This window comes from Amphiprion ocellaris, chromosome 1 (assembly GCF_022539595.1).
Source record: "Amphiprion ocellaris isolate individual 3 ecotype Okinawa chromosome 1, ASM2253959v1, whole genome shotgun sequence".
NCBI classification, from domain to species: Eukaryota; Metazoa; Chordata; class Actinopteri; family Pomacentridae; genus Amphiprion; species Amphiprion ocellaris.
Genome location: NC_072766.1, coordinates 10,460,154 through 10,487,698, shown reverse-complemented (window position 1 = coordinate 10,487,698; position 27,545 = coordinate 10,460,154). Strand labels below are relative to the sequence as shown.

Genomic DNA, 27,545 nt, shown 5'->3' with positions numbered 1-27,545 from the left:
AAAGTGTGGAGGCTACAAACACTGTGATGCCACTTAATAGTGAGTATGATTTACGAAGGGAGGCAATGCTATTCCTTTGATGGAACTGCCTTCACAGATCTAAAAATAAATGCTCTGTTTTGGTCAAAAAATATGAAGCTGATAAAAGGATTACTTTGACAATGAATAACTTAATCATACATGCACTAATTCCACTAAAATAAATGACATTTGACATATTTTAAGGTTTTTTAACAGTGTGCATTTCTCTTTGTGGAAAAACAAAAAGTATTTGAGTGCTGTGAGTATGAGAAGATGTTTTGATGCCTTGATCAAGGACAAAAAGTCTATTCAAATGTGTGTAATGGCTTTCTTTTTAAAAAATGAACAAATGTAATGTTTAGAGACCAAGAATAAAACACTATTATCCATTTCCTTTCACATAAAACATTACACAGAAATTCTTGAAGTCTTAGAAAATTGCCTCACAACACAACACAACACAACCTCCATACCTTTCAGTTGCACCTCCAGCATGCTCACACACTTGAGTGGTCATGTTTTCAAACAATTCAGAGCAAAGGTAATCATCAAGTGTCATTGGGGGATGTTTAAGGGGCTGCGTAGCCGATTGTTCTTTTTCAACTGCATCTAAAATACAGTGGTGGAAAAAAGTTTTCGGACACGCTTAAAATTTTAAACAGTCTCAAATATTATCATGAAATATTTGTGGAAAAATCTTTTTTGTGTTTCAAAGGGTGTGGCTACATTAGACAGACAAACAAATACAAATGATATTTATTTTGTTTACTGTTTACAAGAAAAACTAACAAAAGTAAATTCTTGACAGTTTCAATGTCAATTCTCAACATTGTTGGTATCAAAACCAACAAATAACAGAGAATGTGTTCAAAACTTAAAAAATAAATAAAGGATCACATCATTAAGTTAATATTTAGTAGTCCTGCCATTAGCACACAGTAGAGCTCTAATCCTGGCTGCCATGTTCCCCATGAGCCTTTCACACTGTTGAGAGGTAATCTTTTCACCATTCTTCTTGAATTACTGCTTTTAATTCTTCTAAATTCGTTAGTTTATGCGTTGAAACAGACCTTTTAATAATCCACCACAGATTTTCAATGGGGCTCATGTTCAGGGATTGAGCTGGTCACTCTAAGACCTGGATACTGAGCTCCTGCAGCTAAGTTCTACTGGTCCTGGATGTGTTCAAGGAGCATTATATGGTAGAAACATCCAGTTTTGACTTCGACGGAACAGTGCATGTGCAGAAGGAAGCATGTGGGTTTGGAGAATGCCACAATACTTCCCAGAGTTCAATGTGATATCACAGACAATGAGACAACCAACACCAGCAGCACACTTGCATCCCCAAACCATGATGCTGCCTCCACCATACTTGACAGTAGGTGCTGTACATGCTGGAGATAATGCTGCGCCTGGCCTTCACATTAGCAAGAGGAAGATAAAGCTGGAAACTGGATTTATCTGACCACAGAATCTACTTCCAGTTCCTGGCTGTCCAGTTCTTGTGTGCTTGGGCCCAACGACGCCAGACTAACCTCTGTCTCTCATTGATCAGGGGCTTCTTGACAGCCTTGTAGGCCATGATCTAAAAGTCGGCCATGTACAGTGCGGGTGGATGCCAGTTTGGTTTGATCACTGCTGCTGAAACTCCTGTAACTCCTGAAAACCTCCTTCGACGGTTTTCCGTGCACATGCGGATCAGGATGCAGTCATTTCTTGCTGAAGAAACCTTTGGACATCCAGCTCTTGTTTAGTCTTCCAAACTGTTGGTTCGTCTGTATTTCTGCAGAGTGTATCCAACTGCTGAAGGACTGCATCTGCACTTCCTATTTGGCGGCAGCTGTACCCTTCCTGGCTGAGAATCTGTATCTTCAGGCATGTTTCCTGCGTTAGGTTCCTTGTTGTAGCCATTAGTGTCTCTGAAGAACTTTCAAATGTGCTGTCTTTATATAGACACGAAGCAAGGCAACAAAAATTGTGTCTTCTAATAAAAAGCACAACCTTCATTAGTGGATCAATACTCAAAATGTCTCGTGTATTTCTATGGAACCAATCAATTTTAAGTTTTTAATTAATTTTTTAGGATTTGTTTAGTATTTTGGCTGTGACTATACTGAAAGACAAGCACTTGAAGACCTAAGAGTGATTCTTAATGCAATATTTCACAAATACATGGGGTGTCTGAAAACTTTTTCCACCACTGTATATTACATTCATATACTAAAGAAAGAAGACTAAAAATATCCATTCAAACTACTACTATATTGTTTGACACAAATTTGTAGCAATTGACTTTACAGAGAAGAAAATGTTCTCTAACACCAGCTTTCTTTGCTCTCATTTAATTACATGCAATTTTGTTCAATTCATAATTTTCTCATGCATTTTAATTGTTGGACACACACTGTGCATGCATAATGTGCACTTGACCGCATTTGTGAGCAGATTGCCAGAATTTCCGACTCTTTAAAAGTAATCTAAATTCCAAAAAAATGCAGCTACTTCTCAGTCTCACATGAGCTACCTTTGCTTTTAAAGCTCATGACTTGCCAGCAGAGTGACCATAGCAGACACTGACAGCTCCCTCGCAGCAACAGCAAACCAAAACACAGGAGAGAAGAAGCTTCTCCACCTTTGCACCTGATGTCAGTCCCTACTTGTCAGCAGCATTGTGAGAGATGCAGCCTCAACCACAGAGACAGATCAGCCAGCTTTACTTCCCAGACAATGTGAGTGTTTTCCTTTTTACCTGCAGAGGGAGGACTGAATTGACAGGCTGGCTCCCTTTGTGCCAGGGTTCCCTCACAAACTCTCTGATCTACACCTGGAAAATCTTTCAGCTTCATCTCAGTGGATTCTAAGGCAGTCATATCCTTTCCCTTCTTACCTCACATCTGCTCATTAAATTTTCTATCCACTAAAGTCACTAGGTCATCTAGTTTTGTTGCCTTCAGGAAGGTAACATTTTAAAAACAGCTTTGTGACCAAAATGTAGGCATTGGCTTAGAGGCTATGCTATGATTATGTTAAACAAATTGATTTATTTTTGAAGTTATTACATGACAATATTTCAATATCAGCATAAAGAATTAGATGTAAATTGTGCATTATGCTCTTCCAGTCTGTGTTTCTGTTTGTCTGGCATTTAGTTTGTTACCTCAGACTACTTTAATAATTCTCATCTGTATATTATTACAGAATCTGCAGTCAGTTGCAGTTCTGGCAATTATCCTTCCTCTGTTCAATTTAGATAAGCAAAGCCATACGTGGAACGCACCATTATCAGACCGTACGTTTTTAAACCCTGTGATTTTGTTTGCTTTGCCATAAATGAGCGTTTCCTGGAAAATATTTCAGATGGGCTTAGGTGTATGTGACAGATAATAATATGTGGCAATTAAACTGCTACCATTACTGATGACTAAAGAATTTTTCTTAACCAGGAAACATCTTTCATTTGGTTTTGGCAGTTTTTCATTTATTCTTTAATTCATATGACCTCTATTTGAACTCAGAGATACATTTAGGTAGAGGTCTCATTTAGAATATATGAATATACATATAATGAAGGGATACAGATAAGAAACTTAGCTAAAAGTTGGCAATACAATTATTAAAAATGCAAATTAGTAAAATAATAAAACCATTAAAAAATACAGCCACGGGTGACAAAATTAAACTTTTAACCTTTTTGTGTTCATCAGAAGCAAAACTAAATCGCCCAACATTAAACCCATGAGCAGTACCTAGCGTACAGTACCTATCAATGAGTTTAATCAGCGTCCTTCATTAGGCAGTGATGAATAGATCATGACCGCATGTAGCAATTAATATGGCATAATGACACATGCTGAAGTATTCCTCTCCTGACAATTTTCAGTAGACTGGGAATAACCATGTCAGCCAGTATTTTGATGTATCCACAGGCATTTATGGTGCCATCTAAACATGCAATCTCCCGCAACAACTTTATTCTCATGAGGTCCCACATAATCACACTCCCATCCTTGTGCTTCACTGTCAGGACTATGCATTTACTGTCGTAGTCCTAGGAAGGTTCACAACAAACATGCTGGACCACATCTGAGCTCAATTAAGTCAATTCGGTCTCATCTGACCAAAAAAAAAAAAAAAATGTGTTATCAATAATAAGTCTGAAAGCCACTGTGTTGAGTCTGACGCTCTTCTGTCTTTCAGAACTATCTTCACACATCCTTTTCTATCTTTGTGAAGTCTCACAATTAGATTTATTTCCTCTCACCATTCTTTTCCATGTGCCCCATGATGCAGACATGGTCACAATTCCAAAATAGAGAAAATTCTGGCATTCGCGGGCCATTTTATAGCCATGTTCACGCAGTTAGGCTGATCAGAAATTATGGGTGTACTCATATTTGTTTCATTGGTAACATGTTTTCTGTGTTACCAATGAAACAAATATGTGCCAGTAATAACAGGTGTATTCACCGCTGGGGCCTGTATTTTCAACATTATTTTTCTGAAGTATCTGTTTTAGAATGTTTCTAAGACAAATGACTCACTTGCGATCTTATAAATAATACAATTACTGAGAGGTAATACACTTTGAAATCTTTTGACATTTAAGTGATTTTGCACATGATGTACTCACTTCTAACAGGTCAATGAGCTATAGCCAATTTCGAGCTAATCCCTGCCCTTTTCAGAGTCAGTTTATGAAATGTTTTTGGATTGATCTTCCCTATTTACAGAAAAATTGTGTACCGTATTTTCGCGACCATAAGGCGCACTTAAAAGTCTTAAATTTTCTCCAAAATGGACGGAGCGCCTTATAATGCGGTGCGCCTTACGTGTGCACCGAGTTCCAAAATGTCTAAATGTTACTGTGTGACTTTGACGAGCTCCGCTGGACTAACTGAGAGCGTTTCCTGCTGACACGCTGCTTATGTAGAGAAAAGGAGGACGTGACAGAGGACAGCATGAGAACGTTAGAGGGGGAAGTGTGGGCGTGAAAGAAGACGCTAAAGGCACGCCCCCAGTTGGTATATAGTGCCGGTATTTGCATTATGCAAAACAACATGGGTTTGGCGTCACCGTCCCTGTTGATCTGTGACTCCATGCGCGTCCATCTCACAGCCGCTGTGAAAAACCAAGTGCAGCAAATGAACTCGGAGCTTGCTATCATTCCGGGAGGCTTGACGAAGGAACTCCAACCGCTGGACATCGGTGTAAACAGGGCGTTCAAAGTGAAGTTGCGAACGGCGTGGGAGCGATGGATGACAGATGGCGAACACAGTTTTACTAAGACTGGGAGGCAACGCCGGGCGAGTTACGCCACAATTTGTGAATGGATTGCGGATGCTTGGGCTAACGTGTCTGCTTGCACTGTTGTTCGAGCTCTCGCAAAAGCCGGCATCATTTATGAGGAGCCGCACGGCAACGAGACTGACTCTGACAATGACGAGCGGGAACCTGGCGTGTTCCATGGAGAACTAGCCCAGCTGTTCATTTCGGATACAGAAGATGAGGACTTTGATGGATTTGTGAATGAGGATTGATCAAAAAACAACGTGAAAACATTGCTAAATACTTCAATAAAGTACAACTGAACTCAGTTTTGCTTCCGCTGCCTTTTTTAAAACACACGCTAGCATGCATGTTTTAAGCTAGTACAGGTATGTTTTACCATGCACGCGCTCTATAATCCGGTGCGCCTTATGTATGTGTTAAATACAGAAATAGCACCCGGAACTGAGACTGCGCCTTTTAATACGGTGCGCCTTATGTATGTGTTAAATACAGAAATAGCACCCGGAACTGAGACTGCGCCTTTTAATACGGTGCGCCTTATGGTCGCGAACATACGGTAGCTTAGTCCCACAATGCTGTATGCAACAATTGGAGTTAATACAGTCAACGTCCATAAGGCTGTTGTCCTACTGTTTCTTTACACAATACAGAATGGGAAAAAAAATTCTACCCCTTTAGGGTTTCATTCTTAAAAAAAAAAAAAAAAAAGATTAAATACCAAAGAAATCAACTACAATAAGAAAAGCTAGAAGTAAGATCAAATTAGCCAAATCTACTTTTCTAATGGACACCTAAAGATGTATAAGATGCTGAATGTGTTATTAAGGATTTTTAATCACAAAGTGATGTTTTACATAGATTGGAACACTTAGGGCTATAGTCACAGATCAACACAGACACTTTCTAACTGCTAGTAAGCAAAAATAAGAACTGTAGCAGTATATACAAAGGCCTGAAGACTTTGTTTGGAACTCTCCATTTTTTCTGTCTGTGGTTACTACAGAAACAGGTGGATAGTGACTAAGCTAAGAACTGCATAATAACAGCAGTGCAATGCAGGGCTTGCCGAGCTGGGGAGTCACATGTTTGACAAATAAGACATGAAAGGCCGCTTCACCAGAAACAATGAGAGGCATGAAACTGCATTTGTCATCCAGGTAAGCATTTCGTAACGGTGAAGTATTTCACAAACGTGTCACAGCAACAACACCACTAAAGTACAGTGATGCCAGAGCACTGTTAAAAGACATATTGTGTTATTTGTTCACAGTATATTACCTTCTAAAGATGCTACAATATATCTTTGCAGCAGGCCAGGGAAGTGAATTCTCCAAAATCTATCTATGGACAGACTTTCACAGCAGGCGCAGACAACATTCTGACGTTGTCTGGACACAGCTGTCACTTCAGCTTCTCTTTTGCACTATACTGTAGCAGTCATAAAGAACCGCACCAAGGCTGTTTTTCTACCAACACAGGCATAAACTGAAAGACTACGGCCAAGTCTCAAACTTATACTTACACTACACACCTCTGATGTTAGAAAAGAATTGGAAAAGGAAGAGCCAAAATACTACATTTTCAATAATGCATTTCTCTTATTTATGGTCCTTATTCACAGCTGAAACTGTTCTAGATAGTACAATGCATGTGGAAATTTGACGATGGTTTTAAGAACTGCCTAGTCAAACAATAAAGAGTAAATGCTTTGTTAGCAATAAATGTCTATTTGGTGTGTCTCATACTTTGGTTCGGAGCTAAATATCTCTACAAACGATGATTAGATTGTCATGACAACCACATTCAACTTTTTCTCTTTACTTTGCCTCTGGCTCACTCATCTGTGGTGATATTTCTTGAGTGAAATTTTATTTCTTATTAAGGAGGTAACTTCTCTTGTTGGACAGAGAATGATGAATCGATTTCAAACCTTTTGTTTAGTTGTCTCCAGTCTCCAGCTAAGGTATATGGTTGTTTTGTGACTCATTTTTAAAGCCACCCACAGTGGTCAAAACACATGATGGATTCTCTTTTCAGGAGCTCTCAGTATATTTCAAAGGAGTGTCAGAAATCTGGTACTTGGCACTAGGTTGCATTTTTTACATAGAAAAATGCATTATGACTGTAACATACTTTTCACTAGGTGACAGCTTCTGTAAGGTAATTGAGAGTGCATACAAATGAATATACTTTTAGCACATAAACGTACAACTGTCAATAGTTGTATGTGTTGCCACTTCACAACTGTGATCACAATCAGAACAGATGTGATCACATCTCAGATCAATTATAAATCGATTTGATCCAAATTTGAAGTTCTAGCATGCACGCTTTTCATAAAAGTAGAAAGAGAAAAGAGAAGATATGGACTATTTTTGTTCATTCATTCATATCTCAAGTGGACTCATCTGATCTGAAAACAAATTCTGGCAATTTAAAGTGCAAAACAATACATCCTATGAGAACCCCTCAAAGCCATAGTTCATTAAAATTTCTTGCTGCAGAGCTGAATCAATGACTATGGAAATTATTGTCAGGAAATAATTTAAAATTGTTCAGCTAGATGCACCGATTCAGAGCAAAAGGAGTACAACTGAAATTCAGTGACAATAATGCAGATTTGACAAAATTATCCACTGACCAAACAGTGCAAAGCCTCCCTACAAACACAGATGGATGGCACATCTACACAACAAACAACAAGCAATAACACAAAACAACAACAGGAAAATAGGTCTGTTCTTCCAGATAGCTCCAACGCCACAGCCAACAACTGGTGGATGAGATAAGAAAATCAACATAAATACATCTGTGCTGTATGATCAAGATTTTAAAATAAGTGATCACAGAGGAGATTAAAGACACCATAAAATGGCCCTCATCGTTTTCCAAAACCTCGGCTTTTCTGTACCCTGTCAAAAATGGCAGTATAGGGCTAAAGTAGAATGACAAAGACATTGAGAGAGAGAGAAAGGCAAAAAATCATTCTCTTACCCCCCTGTGTCTGCTCTCTCAGCTGTCTGTCTAATAAATTATGGACACAGCAACATTAATAGCCTTCAGCTTGTGGGTGAAACCTAAGCTAGTGAGGAGATTTGAAAGATGAACCTTTGGAGTTTGATTTGAGTCTTATCTCTTATATTCACTGAAGTTTCATGGTGGTGCTTTTAATGATTAAATGGTTAACTGATTATAATCTTTTACAAAATCTTCAGCTGTTGCTTTCACAGGGGTCAAGTCTCGATGATTATGCCATAATGGAGGATGAAAAATTCAAGATTAATTTACTATGTACAAGCGCCACTCCTTCCCCTTGAATTATACCTGATTATCCTGTGTTTGACAGGGGGAACACAGTGTGCTCGTTTTCAAACTAACCTTTGTCTTTGGTTAAAAAAAAGGAAAATGCTGAGTTCTGTAGGCTCTGAATTGTATCTTGCTGGTCCACCTTGCACCTCCATCTCTTGGATACAGTGTTTACTGAGTAGGTGCCAGGACGCAGTGTGATGGTACATACTGTAGGTCCAAAAAAAACAGGCTCCATCATGAGTTACAGCACCTGCCATTACTCATCAATGCGACACGGTCATGACAAACTCTAGGTGAGTCTCTGAAGATGAACAATTCTTGGTAAATAATAATACACTGTCAAAATAAAAGAATAGTAAGCAAATAATATTACATTTTACTAATTGGTCGAGGGAAATGGTAAGTATAAAGGCCTGCACTAAAGGAGTAATTATTGATTTAATAATATTTTTTCAATTAATTGGCAGGAGAGATAATGATAATGATAATGACTTTTCATTAGTTGTTAAAAACATTGTGCACAACAATCTGACTGAGTAAATTAAATGGGACACAAAGTCAAAATCACAGCTGAACCTTACCTTCATACATCCCAGCAACTTTCAGTTTTGTTTTCCCTGTGGTCAACATAAGCTTTAACAATGTGGTGCCTGTTTACCACATTTCATAAAATCAAAGAAGATAAAGTTCCTCACTTTTCCTTTTTTGGAATCATTTTAAGGCTGTCTTGTCCCCTGTGTGACACCTTGTAATTTTCTAATTAAAGCTTTAGCTGGCGGACATCACGTCAAAATTCTTATCTTCTAAACCTGATAAAGTTTATTAAATATACGCTATACGTGCTAATGTAGCATCTCAGTTAAAGGCCCAACACTCACACAGGTGCTGATCAGGTGTTCCCACTTGTTTTGGCTAAACTGGCCCTTGCTCAGGTTGGCACTGGGTGAGGCTGTGCTGGAATTAGCATATAAAGGTGTAACCTTTCCAAAGCCAGCCATTGCTACCAAACTAACATGGAAGGTCAGTGAAATATAGTCTCTAAACCCACACAGTTCTCAGATGAGATCCAATTAGGCATAATATGTGAGAGCACCTGTGTAGGAGAACCAGAAGGGCTAGTAGTCATCTTGAAAATTACTGTATGGGCCCTGTAGGGTGTGTAGTTGTTTTATGGCACTTATCCAGGTTGTTTTCTCCTGACTAGATCCTTGTTTATATTGTACCTACTCTTAGATGTACGTCGCTTCGGATAAAAGCATCTGCTACATGAAATTGTAGAATTATAGAATAATAGTACTACACTAAATTAGGCTGATTTCTTCATTTTTACCCTTCAAGAGTCTGTGCACTCGATTGGAGACCTAACCTCTGCTTGCCAAGAAATGGCATATGCATATGTTTCCAACAAACATCAATACACACTCACAAAGGTGGCCTTTGGGTTGATTCAGCTTATAGGATGCCTACATTTGCTGAAGTCTTGGAAAGATTTTTACACAACAAAGAGTTTCCGATCTACTTAACTGCTCAATTCTAATTGAATCTCCTCCAGTGTGTCTGTCACTCTGCTGAAACACTTTATTAGTAGAAAGGCTGCTTATTTGAACACCCAAAATAATCGGATAGAAGAGCTGGTTTTCCAGTGGAAATAATGAAATAAAATTGTTGTAAATGCAAAGGATAATCCTGCTTTAATGCTCAGACTGTGGCACCTATTTAAGCTTAGATCTGATTCTACATGGTAAATAAACGGGAAAATCGCAGTACTGTAACAGACTTAAGGAGGCTAGGAGACCACTGGCTGGGGCTGCAGTCTCTTGGGATGTCCAAGCATAGATTCTGAATACCAATTATGCCGTTTCAGCCAACATACAGTGTTATCAGAGTATAACCTCCTCCACTGTGCCTGTAGTGATCAATGATGCAGCAACAGTAGCTTCAACCATCCACTGTCTTCCAGACTGCTGGCATGTATTGATGACTAGCGGTTAGTTGACGAAGACCTGTATGAGTTGGGGTGTGTTTGAAATCATCTTGAACGTACTTACAGTGTGTTTGCTCCATGTTGCATCCAGTTTCGCTGATCATGACTGTTCAGAGGGACGACTCATATCACACTTATGACTGACATTATGATGATGACACCTCTCTCATGCATACGCGCACACATAAAATGGACATTTTGCTGTTTTCATTAATAATTGTAATTTATGGAACACAAATGTGCCATAAATCATACATTTGTAAACAAATCTCCACCTTATCATACTTTTATTCCCTTCCAAAAAAACCCTAAAAATGTGGAATGTTGCTAGTGTGAAGCTGAGGACCACCATGGCTCTATGGTGTGGTTTAGCATTCATGTTCTCTGTGTTCATATCTGACATGCCTGTTTGAATTTGTACCAAAATTTGAGGTCTTGATCACAGTCACCCCTACTGAGAGAGAGACAGCGAGAGCTCGCCAACTTTCTGGCTAATTAGTGAATAGAATAGAATAGAATAGAATAGAATAGAATAGAATAGAATAGAATAGAATAGAATAGAATAGAATAGAATAGAATAGAATAGAATAGAATAGATTTATTGTCATCATACATGGGAGCATGACGAAAATATAAGATACAAGCTCTGAGATTTAAACACAAATTTGTGATGATTTCAATCTGTATAGTGAATGAACACAGTCACACAGCTAAAATGTAGATAGATAGATAGATAGATAGATAGATAGATAGATAGATAGATAGATAGATAGATAGATAGATAGATAGATAGATAGATAGATAGATAGATAGATAGATAGATAGCATAAAATATCAACACTCAAGCCATTCCTATGGGAATGTTTTGGTGATGTGGACTGTCTAGGGGATTTCTGAACACACCATGAGCATAAAAACAAAGAGCTACCAGCAAACACAGTGTGATGCTCAGGCTACTAATACACACTCATTCCCCACCTGTCAACTAATTACACAAACAGGGGGCTTCAAACCAAAGCACAACATTTAGCAATATCGGCCTAGCTTCACAAAAACAAACGCAACATAGGTGTTTTGTTTTTTTTTTCTTAAGGCGCACACTTGTTATGACGCCCAAGCTCGCTTACCTGTCATAACTCCATCTACTGTAAGACATGCTCCTGTTGCTGCCGGCTCCCTCCATGTCCCCGACGAAGAGGACGGACTGGACTGTGGCTTGTGAAGACGGAGAGAAATCACGGCTCCTCTCCTTCTCCGCCGACTCACTGAAATGCAAACACGAACTAATGGAATCGCCGTTAAGTGAATGAGCAGGGAGGCAGAGCTCGAGCCTCCTATGGACTGTACCACTCACACGCTCACGGAGGGGGGCGCGAGCTGTCAGCGCGAGGAGCGTGCACGCGCAGCTGCCCGATTCTTAATTCGTTCACGTGCATCCTCAGCGGTGATCGATTTCTACTGAACCGACTGTTCCCGGAGTGTCACCGCGGACTTCGGCCTAATTAAACTGCCTAATTGATGACAGTGTGATTTGTTTTGATTGCTGCCAGGTCAGGAAACCTTACAGCCGATAGCAATAACACTGATCCATTTAATTTGTTTGCTGATCAATACACCTACTATACACTACAGCTCATATACACAGTTATATGCTTTCATTTTTCTAAACCTGATTGCAATTGCTTTTTAATATGTGAAGGGGAAACTGCATGTAAATTGACTGTAATTTAATGCAAATTAGAAAAGGTCCAATACTCCTGTTTCCCAGCTCATTGCTTGTTGTATGTGGGTTAAGACTGCTGCTTCCCTCGGATCAGTAATTGGTGTGCAAGGCAGTGATTTTGTGCAAACGTGAAGGTGCCTCAAAATAACCTGTCACTGGGTGAACTAATCCAGGGGAAGAAAAGGTGGAAATGAGACCAAAGGGCATGGGTCTCCCTTGACCTGCAATTGCAACAGTTTTTAACTGAAGCCAACAAACGAACATTAATGACAGTGGAGCTGTGGTTGTCTTTCAACTTCCGCATTTTCTCTTGTTCTGTGTTTACCATGGCTCAACCACACCTGAGTGTTCTCCTATTTTCAGTAATTTGGAACAATCAACATGCTTTTATTGTTGTTGTTATTATTATTATTATTATTATTATTATTATTATTATTATTATTATTATTATTATTGGTAGTAGTAGTAGTAGTAGTATTAACAAATATCCGCAGTAGTACGTTACAGTAATTGTAATTCTAGTGCAGTTCATTCATTTCCTTTCCATAACCTGTTGTATTTTGGTTACTGTAAGTACTGTGAGAGCTAAGTAACCAGCAGAGTCAAATTAAATCTATGTTCACATATTTCACTAATAAGGCTGATTCTGATTTGAGGATAGCATTTTGCAGTTTAAATCACAGCATCTCTATGCCTACCAAATACACAAACACTGACACGTGCTAATTATAAATGTTAGGCATTTTATTGACTGAAATGCTGAGCACATTGGGATTGCTGGTTCTTGGTTTACAAATTTTTCCTTTTTGCTTTTCAAAACTGAATCATGATTAATTCAATTCAAAAATGATTCAAATGCAAAATTTTAAATCACATTTTTTGACAAGAATTTACCAAAAAAAAAAGTCTCTTTCATGTCAAAGTGAAGACAGATTTCTCCAAAGTAATGCCAATTAGTTAAAAATATAAAATGCAAAATAAGTGATTGCAAAAGTATTCACAGCCCTTAAAGTGACTCGCTGAATTGGTGCTACAGGCCACACAATTAGTAAAATGGAGATCATCTGAGAGTAATGAACGTGTCTCAAGTGATTGTAGTATGAAGACACCTGTATCTGGAAGGTCAAGTCACTGGTGAGTCAGTGCTCCATGGAAACACAAGCACACTCCAAGCAGCTGAGCAAAAAGGTTTTTGAAAAGCAAAAGTCAGTGGATGGACATGACATTTTTCAAGTCACTGAATATCCCTCGGCATACAGTTAAATCCGGCATTAAAAAATGCAACAAATATGTCATGTGCATAAAGCCACCTAGAGCAGGTCGTCCTCAAAAACTAAGTGACTGCTCAAGAAACAGACTAGTGATGGAGGCCAAATAAACAGCTATGACTCTTCTGAAGGAGTCGCAAGCTTCACTGGCTGAGACGGGAGAGAATACTTTTTAGCAACACTGTACACGTATTGCTACAATATTAAATGCATAAAGTACATTATTGTAGCTTTGTATCCACTGGACCAATGTAAGCACTTGCCATGATGCTGTGCACATGGATGGAACCAGCCACAGTTACGCAGATGTTTAACGTTTCAAAATGCTGAAACGTATGCGGTGCAGTTGTCAGGACCACTGCTCCTGCCCCTGCCTCTGTCTAGTGGACATCCCTGTCTTTTTATATATATCTCTATCTCTCTGGGTGTGGTTGTGGCTGACTGAGTGCTGAGTGGGAGTTTGAGTCACCTGCACTTCATCATCCACCTCCTGCTATTTAAACCTGGTTCAGACATCCACTCATCACCAGAATGCAGATGCTGCTACTCAGTCAGTCTTGCTCAGGTATTCTAGTGAATGTTGCTAGGTCTTAAAAATACCTTGGCTAACATTTATTTACTTTGCCTTCAGCTCTCTGACCTGCCTCCTGCCACAGTGGAGCGCTTTGCCTCCAGCTGAACCATCTCCCCTGGCCTCTGCACACTCACACTCCTGGGGAACACTGCTACCCCTGATCTGCTCAGCTCAGCTTGCAGACTGCTCTGCCCTGCCTGTCCTGGATCCTGATTCCAGCCTCCTGCCTCAGAATCTTTGCTGGACCAGCCCCTGAACCTTGGCAGCTGAAGCTTAATTTTGGTTGTCTGCCACTTGTTATTTACATGCCTGCTCTCTGCCAATCATTCTCAGTTATGGTTTTCTTTTAGTTTTTGTAAATCACTGCCGTACATTTGGGGCCATTAGTTTTAGTTTCAGGGGAGCAGCATCCTCCATTGTAGATTTCCCTCACTGGCAGTCTATAAAAATCTATAAATAAACCTGTTTAAGTGTCAAAGTTGGTTCCGTGTCTTGTGTCCACCGTGCCAGCAATATGACCGCAAGAAAGGTTTGAATGTCCAATTGTTGCAAATGCATGCAGTCATTTATATAAGGTATTTTCTACATCTAAAGTCAGTGACAACCATGATAAAAAAAAAAAAAAGCCCTATTTTAACAGGTACAAAGGCTGTCAAAATTGTAAAGCTGGTATAACTGGTGAAGATGCCCCCGGGGTGATTTTAGATATTTACTTACCATCATTTACTATGGTTTGAGGATAAAAACTGATGTGAATCCTTTGTTATGGACTTCATAGTCACCAGATCTAACCATAGTAGAATATGCACTACCAAGTGTGCACACGCTTTGTCATTCAGTGGTTTTTATTTAATTGTTTTGTACATTGTAGATTAATACTGAAGACATCAAAACTATAAAAAAATACATATGGTATTATGTTGTAAACAAAAAAGTGCGACTCTTCAGTATTAATCTGCAATGTAAAAAACTAACTTTTCTGTCCAAACTTTTGACTGGTTGTGTATATGAGAAATTTACTAATATATTAGAAGGCTCCTTTCACTACTGTCAGCAAAATATAAAATAAGGAAATATAGCCCATTACTTTACCAAGACTCTGTAACCTATCTACAACCTAGTTCATGTATTTAACAGTATTTCCTTCATCAGATCAGTCTCCTCATGGTGGAACATGCATGTAATAGCATTGCCTTTGCTAGACTGTGTGTATTTGCCTACTTATTTATTAGGTTCATTTCATGTCAACATCCCCTAAAGACGGTGAACGTGCCAATACATGCTACATACAAGATTTTTTCTTCTCACGCATCCACTTCAGAGTCTCTGTGACAATCTTCTCATGGGAGAACGTATATTTTTCTCTTAATTAGAACTCACAGCAACATTTAGCTGATGTAATGTACATGACCATGAATTATGTGTTTTTATTAAGCATTCTTCTGATGCTGCTGTAGATTTTATCAGTCTCTGCAGTTCCTATAGGAGAAATGAAAGAGATCATTAGCTCAGTATTTGTCAGTAATGGTTAGGCTAAAAATACATCCTCTGTTTTTTCTCTCAAAAGCTCAAAATTGGAACAGGCAGAAGCAAGAATGCCTGTATGTTTGTAGGTGGTTCTTTTGATGGTCTGGCCTAGCTGTGTATTTGAAGACAAGCGGCAGAAGAAAATGCATTACTACACTGATTCTGCAGCAGCTGATTCTCCTGTTCAAGGCTGTTGAGTGTTCAGAAAATTAACAAAACATGGAATTAAAGTACAACTCTGACATCACTAACCTACACTATTGTTAAGAGGAGGTAAAAAAAAAAAAAAAAGTTTAGTCCCAGTTAATTCTTTATTGTTTTCTGCAATACGGGTGGTCTTATTGATTATATGAGTTATACTGGGAATAATAATGGGACACTGCACAGATTTCTTATATCGGTCTCATCACAGATTGACTGGGGCTGAATATGTTGCTGAAACAAGATACAAGTCTGTGCAGCATTTAAAATCTAAAAGAAATATTCCTTACCCCATCTGGCTCAATGACAGATTTTATTTTAGCACCAAAAGCTAGACACAGGGCAAGAGACACTGATGTGGAAGAAAAAGAACAAACAGTATGATTTGGATGTACACTTGGATTTGCAATAAGACGGTAAGTGGGTATTTGAAATAGCATTGATTATAATAATTCATTCATGTGATTTAAAGCTCCTATGTAAAGACCAAAATCTTTTCTAAGCCGTCTCCTATTTGAACTGGCATTTTACACTCTGAGCAGGTGGTGAACACCACAAGATAAATATATTCTCCATTACTAAGCCACAATAAGAAAAAACATTCTTGGTCACATCTGGGTAAAGAATTCAATTTTGCAAATTTGGGCCAACAGTCGTCTTCAGTTTAAAATAATCAAGAGAATTAAATATTCTTCTTTACATATATACACAGCTGTGCTGTGAACATGTATTCACTTATAAACATATAAAAATACTTGTCAACTAGTTTGATAAGAAAATAATGTATAAAAGTAGAGTAGAAACATTTAATCAAGTCCATTACTTCCATCATCTGATTTTCTCGTTGTTTATATTACAAGATGATGATATGAAAAACAATCTGCAGTACTTCATTTTAAAGCCTGAACAGAAGTACAGAAGTGAAAGGGAAAGCAGAACATCATTTTGTGTCTGTGGTGATGATAGCTCCACGGGCGGCAGTTCCGGTGAGTTCATGTCCCACTGGAGATGGGTTGTCTTAGGATGTGCATCTTAATGCTTCCATTTGTCTCGGTTTTCCAACTAGCAGACCATTGGGATAAAAGTTGCGTTACAGAATAATTCAAGGACACAAAACAAATACATTGCCACTGTGTTACTGGAATGGTGGAACAGTTATTCAATCTATATCGTAGACTAAATGTTCGACAGAAATGATGCGTTACGTTGGAATGATCTGAACTGAGCTCTGAAAGCATTTTGACTAGCAACCAATGGATTTGTCAACATTGCTAGTCCGAAGTTGGATATAGAGCATACAGTGTTCAGTGTTTCCATCTGAAATCATGTTAGTTTTTCAAAGCTACACAATATGCTACCAATAATCTTGTTCTACTGCTGCTTAGAAATCCAAACAATGAACGCATGGTGTCCAATGTTGACTGAACCGCCACCTTCGAGGAAAGAAATTCAGACAAATTTGCTACTTTCGTTACTTTGAAGAGATGGTATAGAATAAGAATCATTCAATCTATAAGACTTTTAAAAAATCAAATACAGTAGACACTCCATATTTGGCAATTGAAATGAAAGCAGGAACCACAGAAAAAGTCAAAGAATCCACTGCAGAATGCCAGAAACTTCTATCATTATAGCTTTAAGGGCTGTCTAGGCATTATATTTATATACATACTTATATATTCAATTTCATATATGTAAAACCAAACTCAACCTCACACACTGTACTGTGGTGATTTAATAGGTCATTAGAAATACACTTTGAAAATCACAACAAATGTCACATATGTACAGTAGCAGATTAGCACATGGGAGTAAAGGTGGATATGGCACAACATACACAAAGCTTCGTAAGGTAATCTCTCTGCTCTGCTCAGACAGTGGAAACTAAAGAAAGTCATTAACATTCTGGATATATAGTTTTCATTCAATCTCGGTAGCAAGTACAAATGTCACTACAAGGCAAGAGAAGTCCTTCAGAGTACAAAACATTAATTTGTCAGGCTGATTTAGAAGGCAATGTTTAGTGTTGGGACTCTCTCGTGTGAATTAGATTACGGCTGAAGGTAGAGTGGTGTTAAAATTTGGCATTGTCAGTTGTCCATAGCGATGTCCTGGGGACAGCAGTTCCTGGTCAGAGTATCTCAGAAAAGGCTGTCTGAAGTCATGCACGTGGAGAAGGCAGCGGTCAGTCATCCACTTAGGATGTGATGTCAGGCAGAGTGGGTGGGGTGGTCGAGTAGCTGCATGAGTTACAGTGATAAGGCCGACTCAGACGATCACACAATGGCAGCCGCTCTTGTCTTTCTCTTTTCTTGTAGGTTCTGGCGACGGTGGACATTCCTGTTCTTGGAATTTCCTGGGAGTTGGGAGAGAGCAAAACTATCAGAACACGCTGGACTGGGTGCTTTTATGGTCATTCTGTTTCTCTTTTCATTGATCTATACTGATGATGATAAATACTGAGCCTATTTCAACCACATCTGTGATATTTGACTCATCGAAAGTAGACTTTTCTACATCCATCTTTTTTTTTGTAACTCAGATTTCCCTCTATTCTCCAGCAGCCTGTTCTGGAAGCTATTTACATAAAATTAGCATTATTCATGACCACATACTCTGATAATTTGGAATGCTACCCAATGAATAATGCAAATTTTCCTTACGCTGCATCTTTACCACATGAAATGGCAGCAGCTGGAGACATAAAACCACACAGAGCAGCCCACGAACCGGAATGAAGGCAGAGAAGTTGCTGTTGCAGAATGGTAAGATCTAGTCCAAGTTACTTCTCACTAACAGGAAAAGCAATTATTTTGCAAAATAGCCAGAGGTTGCTAGCTTAGTCTTAGCGCTGCTTACCATTAAATATTTCAGGTAATTTAGAATAACTGAGGAGATAAAGTATAGAAGAAACCCCAGCATCACCATAATCCAGCCAAAAATTCAGTCTCTGTCATTGTTTTTAAAGAGCACAAAAACACAGACATTTCAGCCAAATTCTGAGCACTTTTCGGTTTATTTCTCTGATATTTCTGCCTGAATCAGAATTAGGCAAACACTTGAATCAAGATGTTGTGACAGTTGTGTGGCTCTTTGTTCATGTTGCCGGGCAACTGTCAGACATATCTGATCAAGCTACGTTCACACAATGTTGATGATGCTGATTTTTGTGTATCAAACTTTCAAATGTTGGCAACTTAAACCATGGCCACTTGTGTGCTGCCAATGCACCCCAAGTTCTGAGCATTTAATGTTCCAGCAACATGTACTAAACCTTCACTGTACTCTGCATTATTAACAAGCATCATATAAATAACAGAACGTTTATCTGTTCAGCTACCATTTTGCCTTTAAAAACCCCACACATGAGGACAAAATGTAAAAGATACATTCAAAAAGGACCTACCTGATTACTCTAACCAGCTCGTGGAAAGCTTGGTCTACGTTCATTCGGATTTTGGCAGAAGCCTCCATATATGTGACCTTTAATTGTCTAGCCAGTTGCTGGCCCTCTTCTTGGGTTACCTGAGACAAAAGGAAGAAGAGAATAATGATCGGCTGAAAACGGAATGTAAAAGGTTTCTAAAACATTGGTATCAGCTTCTCACAGGTAGAGACACTTAAGTAAAGTAGCAACCTATTTCATACTGATGTAAAATGTGTTTATGAGTGCGTGCAGTCTAAGGGCACATACAGTCAGGCTGCTAACTCAACTAAATTTGTATGTTAAGTCCTAACATTTAAGGCTTTGTGTTGTAGCTTCGGTGACTCCTGCCTCAAGCCTGGCTCTGTCAGAGGTTTCTTCCTGCTACAGGGGAGTTTTTTCTCCCAATTATGACTAAGTGCTTGTTGGGTTATTCTCTGTAATATTGTAAGGTCTTGACCTCACTATGTAAAGTGCCCTGAGATGACTTGTTATGATTTGGCTCTATTAGGCTTGTCACAATCATTATACACTCGCCTGATTGCAATTATTTCAGCGGACGGCAATCATTTTGCATAATCATTTGGAAACCTTTTAATTCAGCTGTATAAAAGCAGCTGAAATGTCAAGTTTCAACCACTATTTCCCTGTTATTTTCCACATTATTTTCCACTGCTTCTTCCACTACTGTTTAATGGCATCCAGTCTTTATCTCTATGCACTTAATTTCTAATACTCAAACAACTGCATTTCAATGAGCATCTATTGATTTTCACATCATGGATTTGGTTGCAAAGCCAAACACCACAACACTGCTGTGGACACATTTTGGTTTTAAGCCAAATGAAAACAGATATGCAATTTGTTAGATTTGCAGCAAAAATGTGATGGTCAAAGGAGCTACTGCCATTAATGTAAAACTAACAGGGGCCTAAAATTAAAACAGAATAAAAATAAATAAATAATTAAACTGTTAATCCAAATTATTAGTATAGCAATTAATCATCAACTAAATATCTAAATGTCTAGGTGCTATTTGAATAAAACTGAATTGAATTGGATAGTGTGGTAACTAACGATCCTGGCAGGAACAAAACGTAACAAACTGAAATCAAAGATAAACTAATTATGCAGAGCAAAGAGCTGTAGCAGCAAAACAGCAGCAGTACAGAGTGCTACCTATATCTGTATTGCGTACCACACGTGTTCATGCTTTAACAGTGAACATGACCCTCAATAACACTAAATAAATTTAGTTGCTTTCTAATTTATCTCCATTTTCCAGCAAATAAATAAATATAATTACATTTCCTTCAAATATTTCAACACAGTTATGTATCCGTCTTTCTCATTTTATTGCTAAATTCTGTCCAATTATTCAGAAAATCTCCTCTGACCAGGCATTCTCCCGAGCCTTTCTAAACAATATCATTCTCCATTTTCTCAACCCTGTGATGCTCCTTCCTTTTCATTATTTAGCGCGTTGCGGGGACAATATTGTCCATCCGTACCAAGACTGAAGCAATTTAATTAGTATGTAGAATGCATCTGGGACACTGCGGAAATCTGTTTTCACCCTCTCTGTCATACAGCTGTGCATGTAACTGGGACTGATTAATGCAAAAATAAATTAGGCCCAAAGCCAGACTGTATATGGTAGCAACAAATAAGTTAAATGCAAATGTAAAATGTAACTAGGAAGAAGATGGTTGGCATGTTGCTTTCAGATATAGTTGATGTCATTAACATGGGGGCAGATCTGTTAAAACCTATTAAGAATTCCATTCACTTCCAATTTAAGTAATTATTTTGAGCAACCATCTGGGTATGCATATCATATGTAGCAGGTTATCCTTATTACAGTGTTGGTCAGTGTAGTGTTTCTGGTATCTACAGTCTTACAGAAAATTGGAAAATGGAGATAATGGAGAAGGGTAAGCAATAATCAACATATATTTAAGTTAAAGTAAGCTTGAAATGCTAAAAACTGAGCCTAGTGGATAAAACAGGCTCATATCCATTAGCTTTATGTGCCTGCAAAATTCTTTTTCACCATTAGGGGGCGATGTGGATTCACTGGAGGAAGTGACGAGCGTACCAACAGCCAGAAAATTCATCATTTCATCACACTCCCTCCATCCTATCCTCCTGACACCACGCTTTTCTAGCCTCTTTTATTCTCTCACTCACATCCTGTTGTATCTCAGCAGCTCTCTGCAGCTGCAGCGCTTCCACTTTCAAGTATGCAAATATGAATCCTCCAGACTGGTGCATATTACCGCTTAAGATGATCAAACCGGGTATATGTTTGTCAAGTCAGTGGGTTCAGATCTCTGCAATCTGTTGGACTTACTTGTCTCTGTAGTTCCAGATCGGCTTTGTTTCCTACAAGGATCATAGGGAATTCATCTCTGTCTTTGACTCGGAGAATCTGTCTTTGGAATTTGTAGATTTCTTCAAAGCTGCAAATCATATTGCACGGTGTTAAGTGGCATCTTCTGAACAAACAGGTTACATAATGTTTGCCTTATGTGTGGATGCATGCATTCGTCTAGAAATGTACATGCAGAAGACCTCCGAGCAACGTGACCCCCCACCCACCACTACCACCCACCCACACTAACAGAACCATCACCTAGAAGTTGGAGTCCTCAGAGTGAAGAGTTGAAGAAAAAGTCTACCACACTATTTCAGAAAATGTGGTTATCTGAGACTCCGTACACTGACCCGACTGCTGTCCCACTACAATACAGATGGCACATTTTCAACTGAATAGCAAATAAAAATGTCAGTCTGGGGGTAAATAGGAGGCAGAATGTAACCGCAAAACCCAGGACGGCATTCCAGCCTTGGGCCCACAGACAGCTTGGTGAGCACATAGTAAATCTGGAAAGACTTGACTAATATAAATGGAGGAAGGAAAGACTGTTTACAACATAAACATTGGGAGGGGGCTGTGGGTGCAGGGGAATGCAGCTCACTGCACTGCTGGCCAGGGACACAAAGACGGGGAGGATGGGTCGTGACAGATAAGACTACAAGAAGAACCAGACACAGTTTAGTAGAAGAAAATATATATTTTAAAGCTAACTTAAGCTCAGAATTAAAATAACAGTAAAATAACTAATTAACTATACATCATTTCTAATATATAAATCCTAATTTTTTCATATTAGTTTTTGAAATTTTGCTTTTATTTTGTAGTATTACGGGAGATACATGTAACAAAGACTGAACTGTAAACACTGCAGTTATGTGGTATGTTCCTTAATCATTAGTTTTCCTTCTTTGGGATTAAAATTACCTACATACACATAAGAGACACATGGAAAGACAATTTTATGTAACAGAAATCAGCCCCAGTCTTTACTGTACTTCGATAAAGCTACCTGAGTTTGCACATCTGTTGTTTTTCTGACAAAGCAGCAACTTAAATACACTATACCACACTTGCTGTTGTCAGGGTTACCATAGATGTCCCTGAATCAGCCAAAAAACAAAATGAGAAGCTTATGAGCTAATATTTTAGCTTCAAATCATGCCCATTTGACAATATGGAATAAGATGACCACATTAAATGGAAACATATTCAACATATTGTACATGATTTTCCGGATTTTATTTTGAAATTCAAACTGACATGCTTTATTTTGTATCTGAATCACTTGATTTTAAAGTAAAGTTCTGTCAGTTTAAATGATGTTTAACTGTACAGCATGAGTTTGACTCATCGATGAGTCAGTGGGCTTTAAGAGGTTAAAGGACTGTTTGTGCGTCATATTGTTGCTAGTACACACAAGAACACATAAATGTTGTTAGTGCATACAAACTGGAAAAGTCCTCAGCTTCAAAAGCTGTAATGTGCGTTCAAGTACCTGAAGTGTTACACGTATCTAAAGATATCTATACTAGCCTACATACTGCTGTGTAAATAGCACATGGGCTTTAAATAGAAAGCCAAGGCACGTGAAAAAAGGTGAATTCAAGAGAACAGGATGAGGGAGGAAGTGTTGAGAACAAAAGAAAATGACAACAAGAACAACAGCCAAGCCCGGAAGTACAAGCAGCAACAAGTGAGAGTACGGGTGCAAGGTTTATGGTTTTAGAAGAGTCAGAGTCAGAGGCAGAGGAGGAGGAGAGGGCTCGAGTGTGTGATTGTGAACAGTAAACAAAGATGTGCAAACAGAAAGAAAAGACAGAAGAGCGAGTGTGTAGCTGTGCATTGTGCACATGGTGAAAACTGTCACTTACCTTCCTCTGTCAGTGACTGAGAAGACGAGCAGGAAGCCCTCCCCTGTCCTCATGTATTGTTCTCTCATGGCTCCAAACTCTTCCTGTCCAGCCGTGTCGAGGACTAGAGAGCATGAACACGTGCATCGATGCAGACAAACACACAAACACAGAATCACTTGCAGCAAAATAAACTTTCGGCATCAACTCCTCAAGTGCAATATAACCCACCCCTCCCCAATAAGACAGAACTAATGACGTACCAGTGCGACTTTGTGTGTGTGTGTGTGTGTGTGTGTGTGTGTGTGTGTGTGTGTGTGTGTGTGTGTGTGTGTGTGTGTGTGTGTGTGTATTTGCTCTGGTCATGTTTGTTCAGCAAAGTGCACTTACTGTCAAGCCTGGCCGCCCTTTCGTCTATCACACACTGCTTGGTATAGGAGTCTTCAATTGTGGGGTCATAGTCAGTGACAAAGTACGACTGAAAGAACAGGACAAAAGAGAACAAACTGTGAATCATTTTGCTTCAGCTTATTAATTGTACATAAATGATTTGGCTCTGGAATCATGTCTTGTTGGTGCACAAGCTGTGTCATCATTAAGTCCTTGCTATGTAGTATTCATTATAAACAGATATTTCCAGTGAATACACAAGCAACTAACACACTTTATTGTTTAAAACTAATAGGAAATTAAAGAAAATGAGCAACATTGCAAGTTATATTTCTTTGTTTGACCTCTGATGCATGCCTGGAGCTGTTTTACTACCATCCACTACTCATTCTTTGCAGCTGTGCGATGCGTGAAATGTGCTTTTCCACTCAAAATTCAAGCTTTTAGCTGCTTCTGCTTTATCATTTTTGAGCATAGACATGCAACTCTACATGCTGCTTAAAACAACTACAAGTTTCTACGTGGATCAGCTGGCGTTAAAATAGATGTACATAAACTGCAACCCTGTCTTTGTTTTATAGATAAAAACAGCACAAACAGCCTTTTTGACCTCTGCCTTTACTACCACACTGCAGACAGGAGGTCAACATACCGTCTGCTGACACCTGCACAAAAAATGTGAAGTAAATATTCCCCCACACAACCCACCACTGCCTAGGTTTCGACAGCAGGCCGCCTTTCATGCTAATAACACATTTACAAGACGACTCTTCAGTCACAACAGTCCCTTACTCCTGAAGGCTTTGATTCCTGCATTCTGGGGCCAATATCTGGTCTCTTAGTAACCTAAGCTGGAAGGGTGGGGCCAGGGAGCTGGGAGGAGGAGGAGTCATGCATTTTTTACATTTTTCCCATGTTTTGTAGTTCTCGCTCTCCTCGGGGACTAGTTAAGTGGTGACAGCTGAGGGGAGTGCTCGGGGTATGTCAAACCAACACCCTGAAACACACAACGATCACGAGGACAAAAAAAAAAAAAATCCAGACAAATATCGCTGTCATTCCGACTAGAAGCCAAATTAAACTTTTACAGTTACAGGCATGTTGTTTGTGCGTGAAACCCTGGTATTTTACGACGCAGGCAGCACAGTGTTTATTTGCTGCTGTTTGGCAGCTCAGGAGACAAGACAGCGCTGGCACTGTGTGCTGAAAGTCTGTGAGTAACACAGAAACAGTGACTGCAGATCAAAAAAGCAAATCAGTCAGTAGTGATTTACATATTTGCTGATAGACAACAATAATAATTGTGTTGTAGAAATGCCAAAGACATGCCATTGATTACAGCTATTGCTAGTTTAATATGACAAAAATTCTTAACTATGAGTTTGTGCTTACTGTAAAATGACATTAAAAAACTATTAAACACTATCTATCTATCTATCTATCTATCTCGTACACATATATCATCATCTGATTTCTTTTGCTCACATATATCTATATTAGTCATGTGCGCTGGTCATGCCCTCCTTCACTTACGGGGATGTGTATATTTCTAATTTGTCGTCTCTTCCATCCTCTGCATACAAATTCTTTATTCCCACCTGCAGCTCTCTGTTGTTGCAGCAGCTGCAGGTAATCTCTCCCTCACACTCTCCTGTCGCTCTGCACCATGCAAGCATGCTGGCCTGTGTCACATCCATTCGCCACTGTTCAATAATTCATCAGTATTACTGTGCATCCCACAATGTGCTTCACTGCACTCACTGCTGGTGTGCCTTCAGACGATGAGACAGAGACAGAAAGAAAGAGAGAGAGAGAAAAAGCTGCTTGTGTTTCTTGTCCCTCCCTCCACCACTACCAGCACGTGACTTCTGCCTCGCATCAACCTCCTATTCCTATTCTGTCAACCTCGGGCAGCCGCATTGAGCACCGCACTCCTCTGGCTAGTCCTCCCCTCCCTCCACATTGCTCGGCTAGCGTAGCTGCTGCGCTCTGCTCTAGCTGAGCTGATTGTCTCGGAACCGTTTCCTGTGACAGATGAGGCTGTTTTGCAGTGCCAGCAGCGCCAGAGCCAGCACTAACAGGGCCGTAGCCCAGCCTGGCTGCGTTTCAGCCGGGCAGCAGCGGAGTGACGGTCTGGGTGAGGGAGTACAACATGACTCAGGAGGACTACCAATAACTGTGAGACACGAGCCAACCTGAGTCACGTCCAGTAATGTGACCTATAAATCCTTATATTGGTCCATGACTTCGGCAAATGTAACCGGCTCCCTAAGCACGAGTAATCTGCTGGAAGTGGCCAGAAGAGCTCCCCAAGGTTTTTCGGAAACAGTAGCATGCACAAGTTTACTACATTCAGCAGCAAGGCAGTGCGCATACAGTGCTGGGATATGTTCCTGAGCTGCAACGAAGCATTATTTTTGTGTTTTTTCTTTAAATCCGTAGAGGTGGATTTGTAGCAGGATCACAATCATGTGATCATCAACAGGCAGCTGACGCAGCGTTCACTTGTCGTCATAGTTACAGTGACACCGTGCCGCTATCTCGCAATGATACAGAAATCTTTAACAAATCTGTGGGTCCAGACTATGAGCCCCATCACAGTAAAATCTAATCACTCGGTCCTTGTGTCATTTCTGACCTTCCCTGAAAATTTCATCCAAATCAGTTAGTCCCTTTTTGAGTAATGTTGCGCACAGACAGACAGACAGACAAACGTACGCCAACTGTTCTTTTTTTTTAAATTTTAGTCAATATAATGTCAGCAACTAAAACATCCATTAGAGTTTCTGAGAACCCAAAGTCTACAACAGTGATATTTTCTTTGTATTATGTTGTATTTTGTCTGGAAGTCCAAAATCCACACATCGTAAAATCTATAATGATAAAAACTGAGAAAAAAACTGCAATCGCCTCATTTGAGCAGCTTAAACCTGAACTTTCCAGGTTATTCCTTCCAATAAAATCAGCTTAAATCAACCTATGTGCAACTAACACAGCTGTGATGTCAGTGTTTTTGAGTTACCTGAGAGACTCTGTCACAGGTACATGCCAAGGAGGCAGGCAGATTTCTAGACACATTTTCATAAAAACATGAGTCAACTGACACGCAGCTATGGTCAAAAAACTTCTTAAAAAGCAACTAAATGTCCTCGAGTCAGAAAAATGATCTAACTGCAGCGCAAGCAACTGAGGTGTTTATACCAGAAAATGTTCTGCAGAGCTAAATTACTATTTAAACAGAGCCAACTTGCAGTATAACTTATGTAACTCCCTCTCATGGAGCTAGGAATGATGCTAAAAAAACAAAAACAATCCCCAGCTCCACTTAGGCAATCATTAGGCCAGTGCTGACATGACCACCATGTGGGTGTGTGTATTTGGGAGCTTATTAACATCGTTGGATTTTCACCTCCAGTCGGCAGCTGCCAAAGTCTAATAAAGGTTCTTTTAATGTTAACTTTCAAACCGAGGTGTCTGAACTTTACAGTATAGAAGATTTCCAGCACAGTGGATATACGGAGCACAAACTGATAAACTGTAAGAACAAAAGAGCAAACGAAAACAATGAGTGAACCCTGCAGAACCGAGCTGCATGATGTTGG

The 27,545-nt window shown here is 39.3% G+C and overlaps 2 protein-coding genes across 3 annotated transcripts in view; both read right to left on the bottom strand.

Annotated features, from left to right (window-relative positions):
* tub (TUB bipartite transcription factor) overlaps window positions 1-11,903 on the bottom strand; it is a 54,890-nt gene extending 42,987 nt beyond the window's left edge. The window contains exon 1 of one of the 2 annotated variants that reach the window (XM_055009327.1): window positions 11,734-11,903. In XM_055009327.1, coding sequence (XP_054865302.1) covers window positions 11,734-11,789 — 56 coding nt within the window. In that variant the 5' untranslated portion in view covers window positions 11,790-11,903. The remainder of the gene's footprint in view (window positions 1-11,733) is intronic. The other variant, XM_055009323.1, reaches the window with a different exon arrangement.
* A 4,292-nt stretch (window positions 11,904-16,195) lies between these two features.
* rras2 (RAS related 2) overlaps window positions 16,196-27,545 on the bottom strand; it is a 31,389-nt gene continuing 20,039 nt past the window's right edge. The window contains exons 2-6 of the mRNA XM_023262279.3: window positions 23,944-24,031; window positions 23,575-23,677; window positions 21,677-21,785; window positions 19,306-19,424; window positions 16,196-18,255 (exon numbers count right to left, since the gene is read on the bottom strand). Of these exons, the coding sequence (XP_023118047.1) occupies window positions 18,168-18,255; window positions 19,306-19,424; window positions 21,677-21,785; window positions 23,575-23,677; window positions 23,944-24,031 (507 nt within the window). The 3' untranslated portion in view covers window positions 16,196-18,167. The remainder of the gene's footprint in view (window positions 18,256-19,305; window positions 19,425-21,676; window positions 21,786-23,574; window positions 23,678-23,943; window positions 24,032-27,545) is intronic.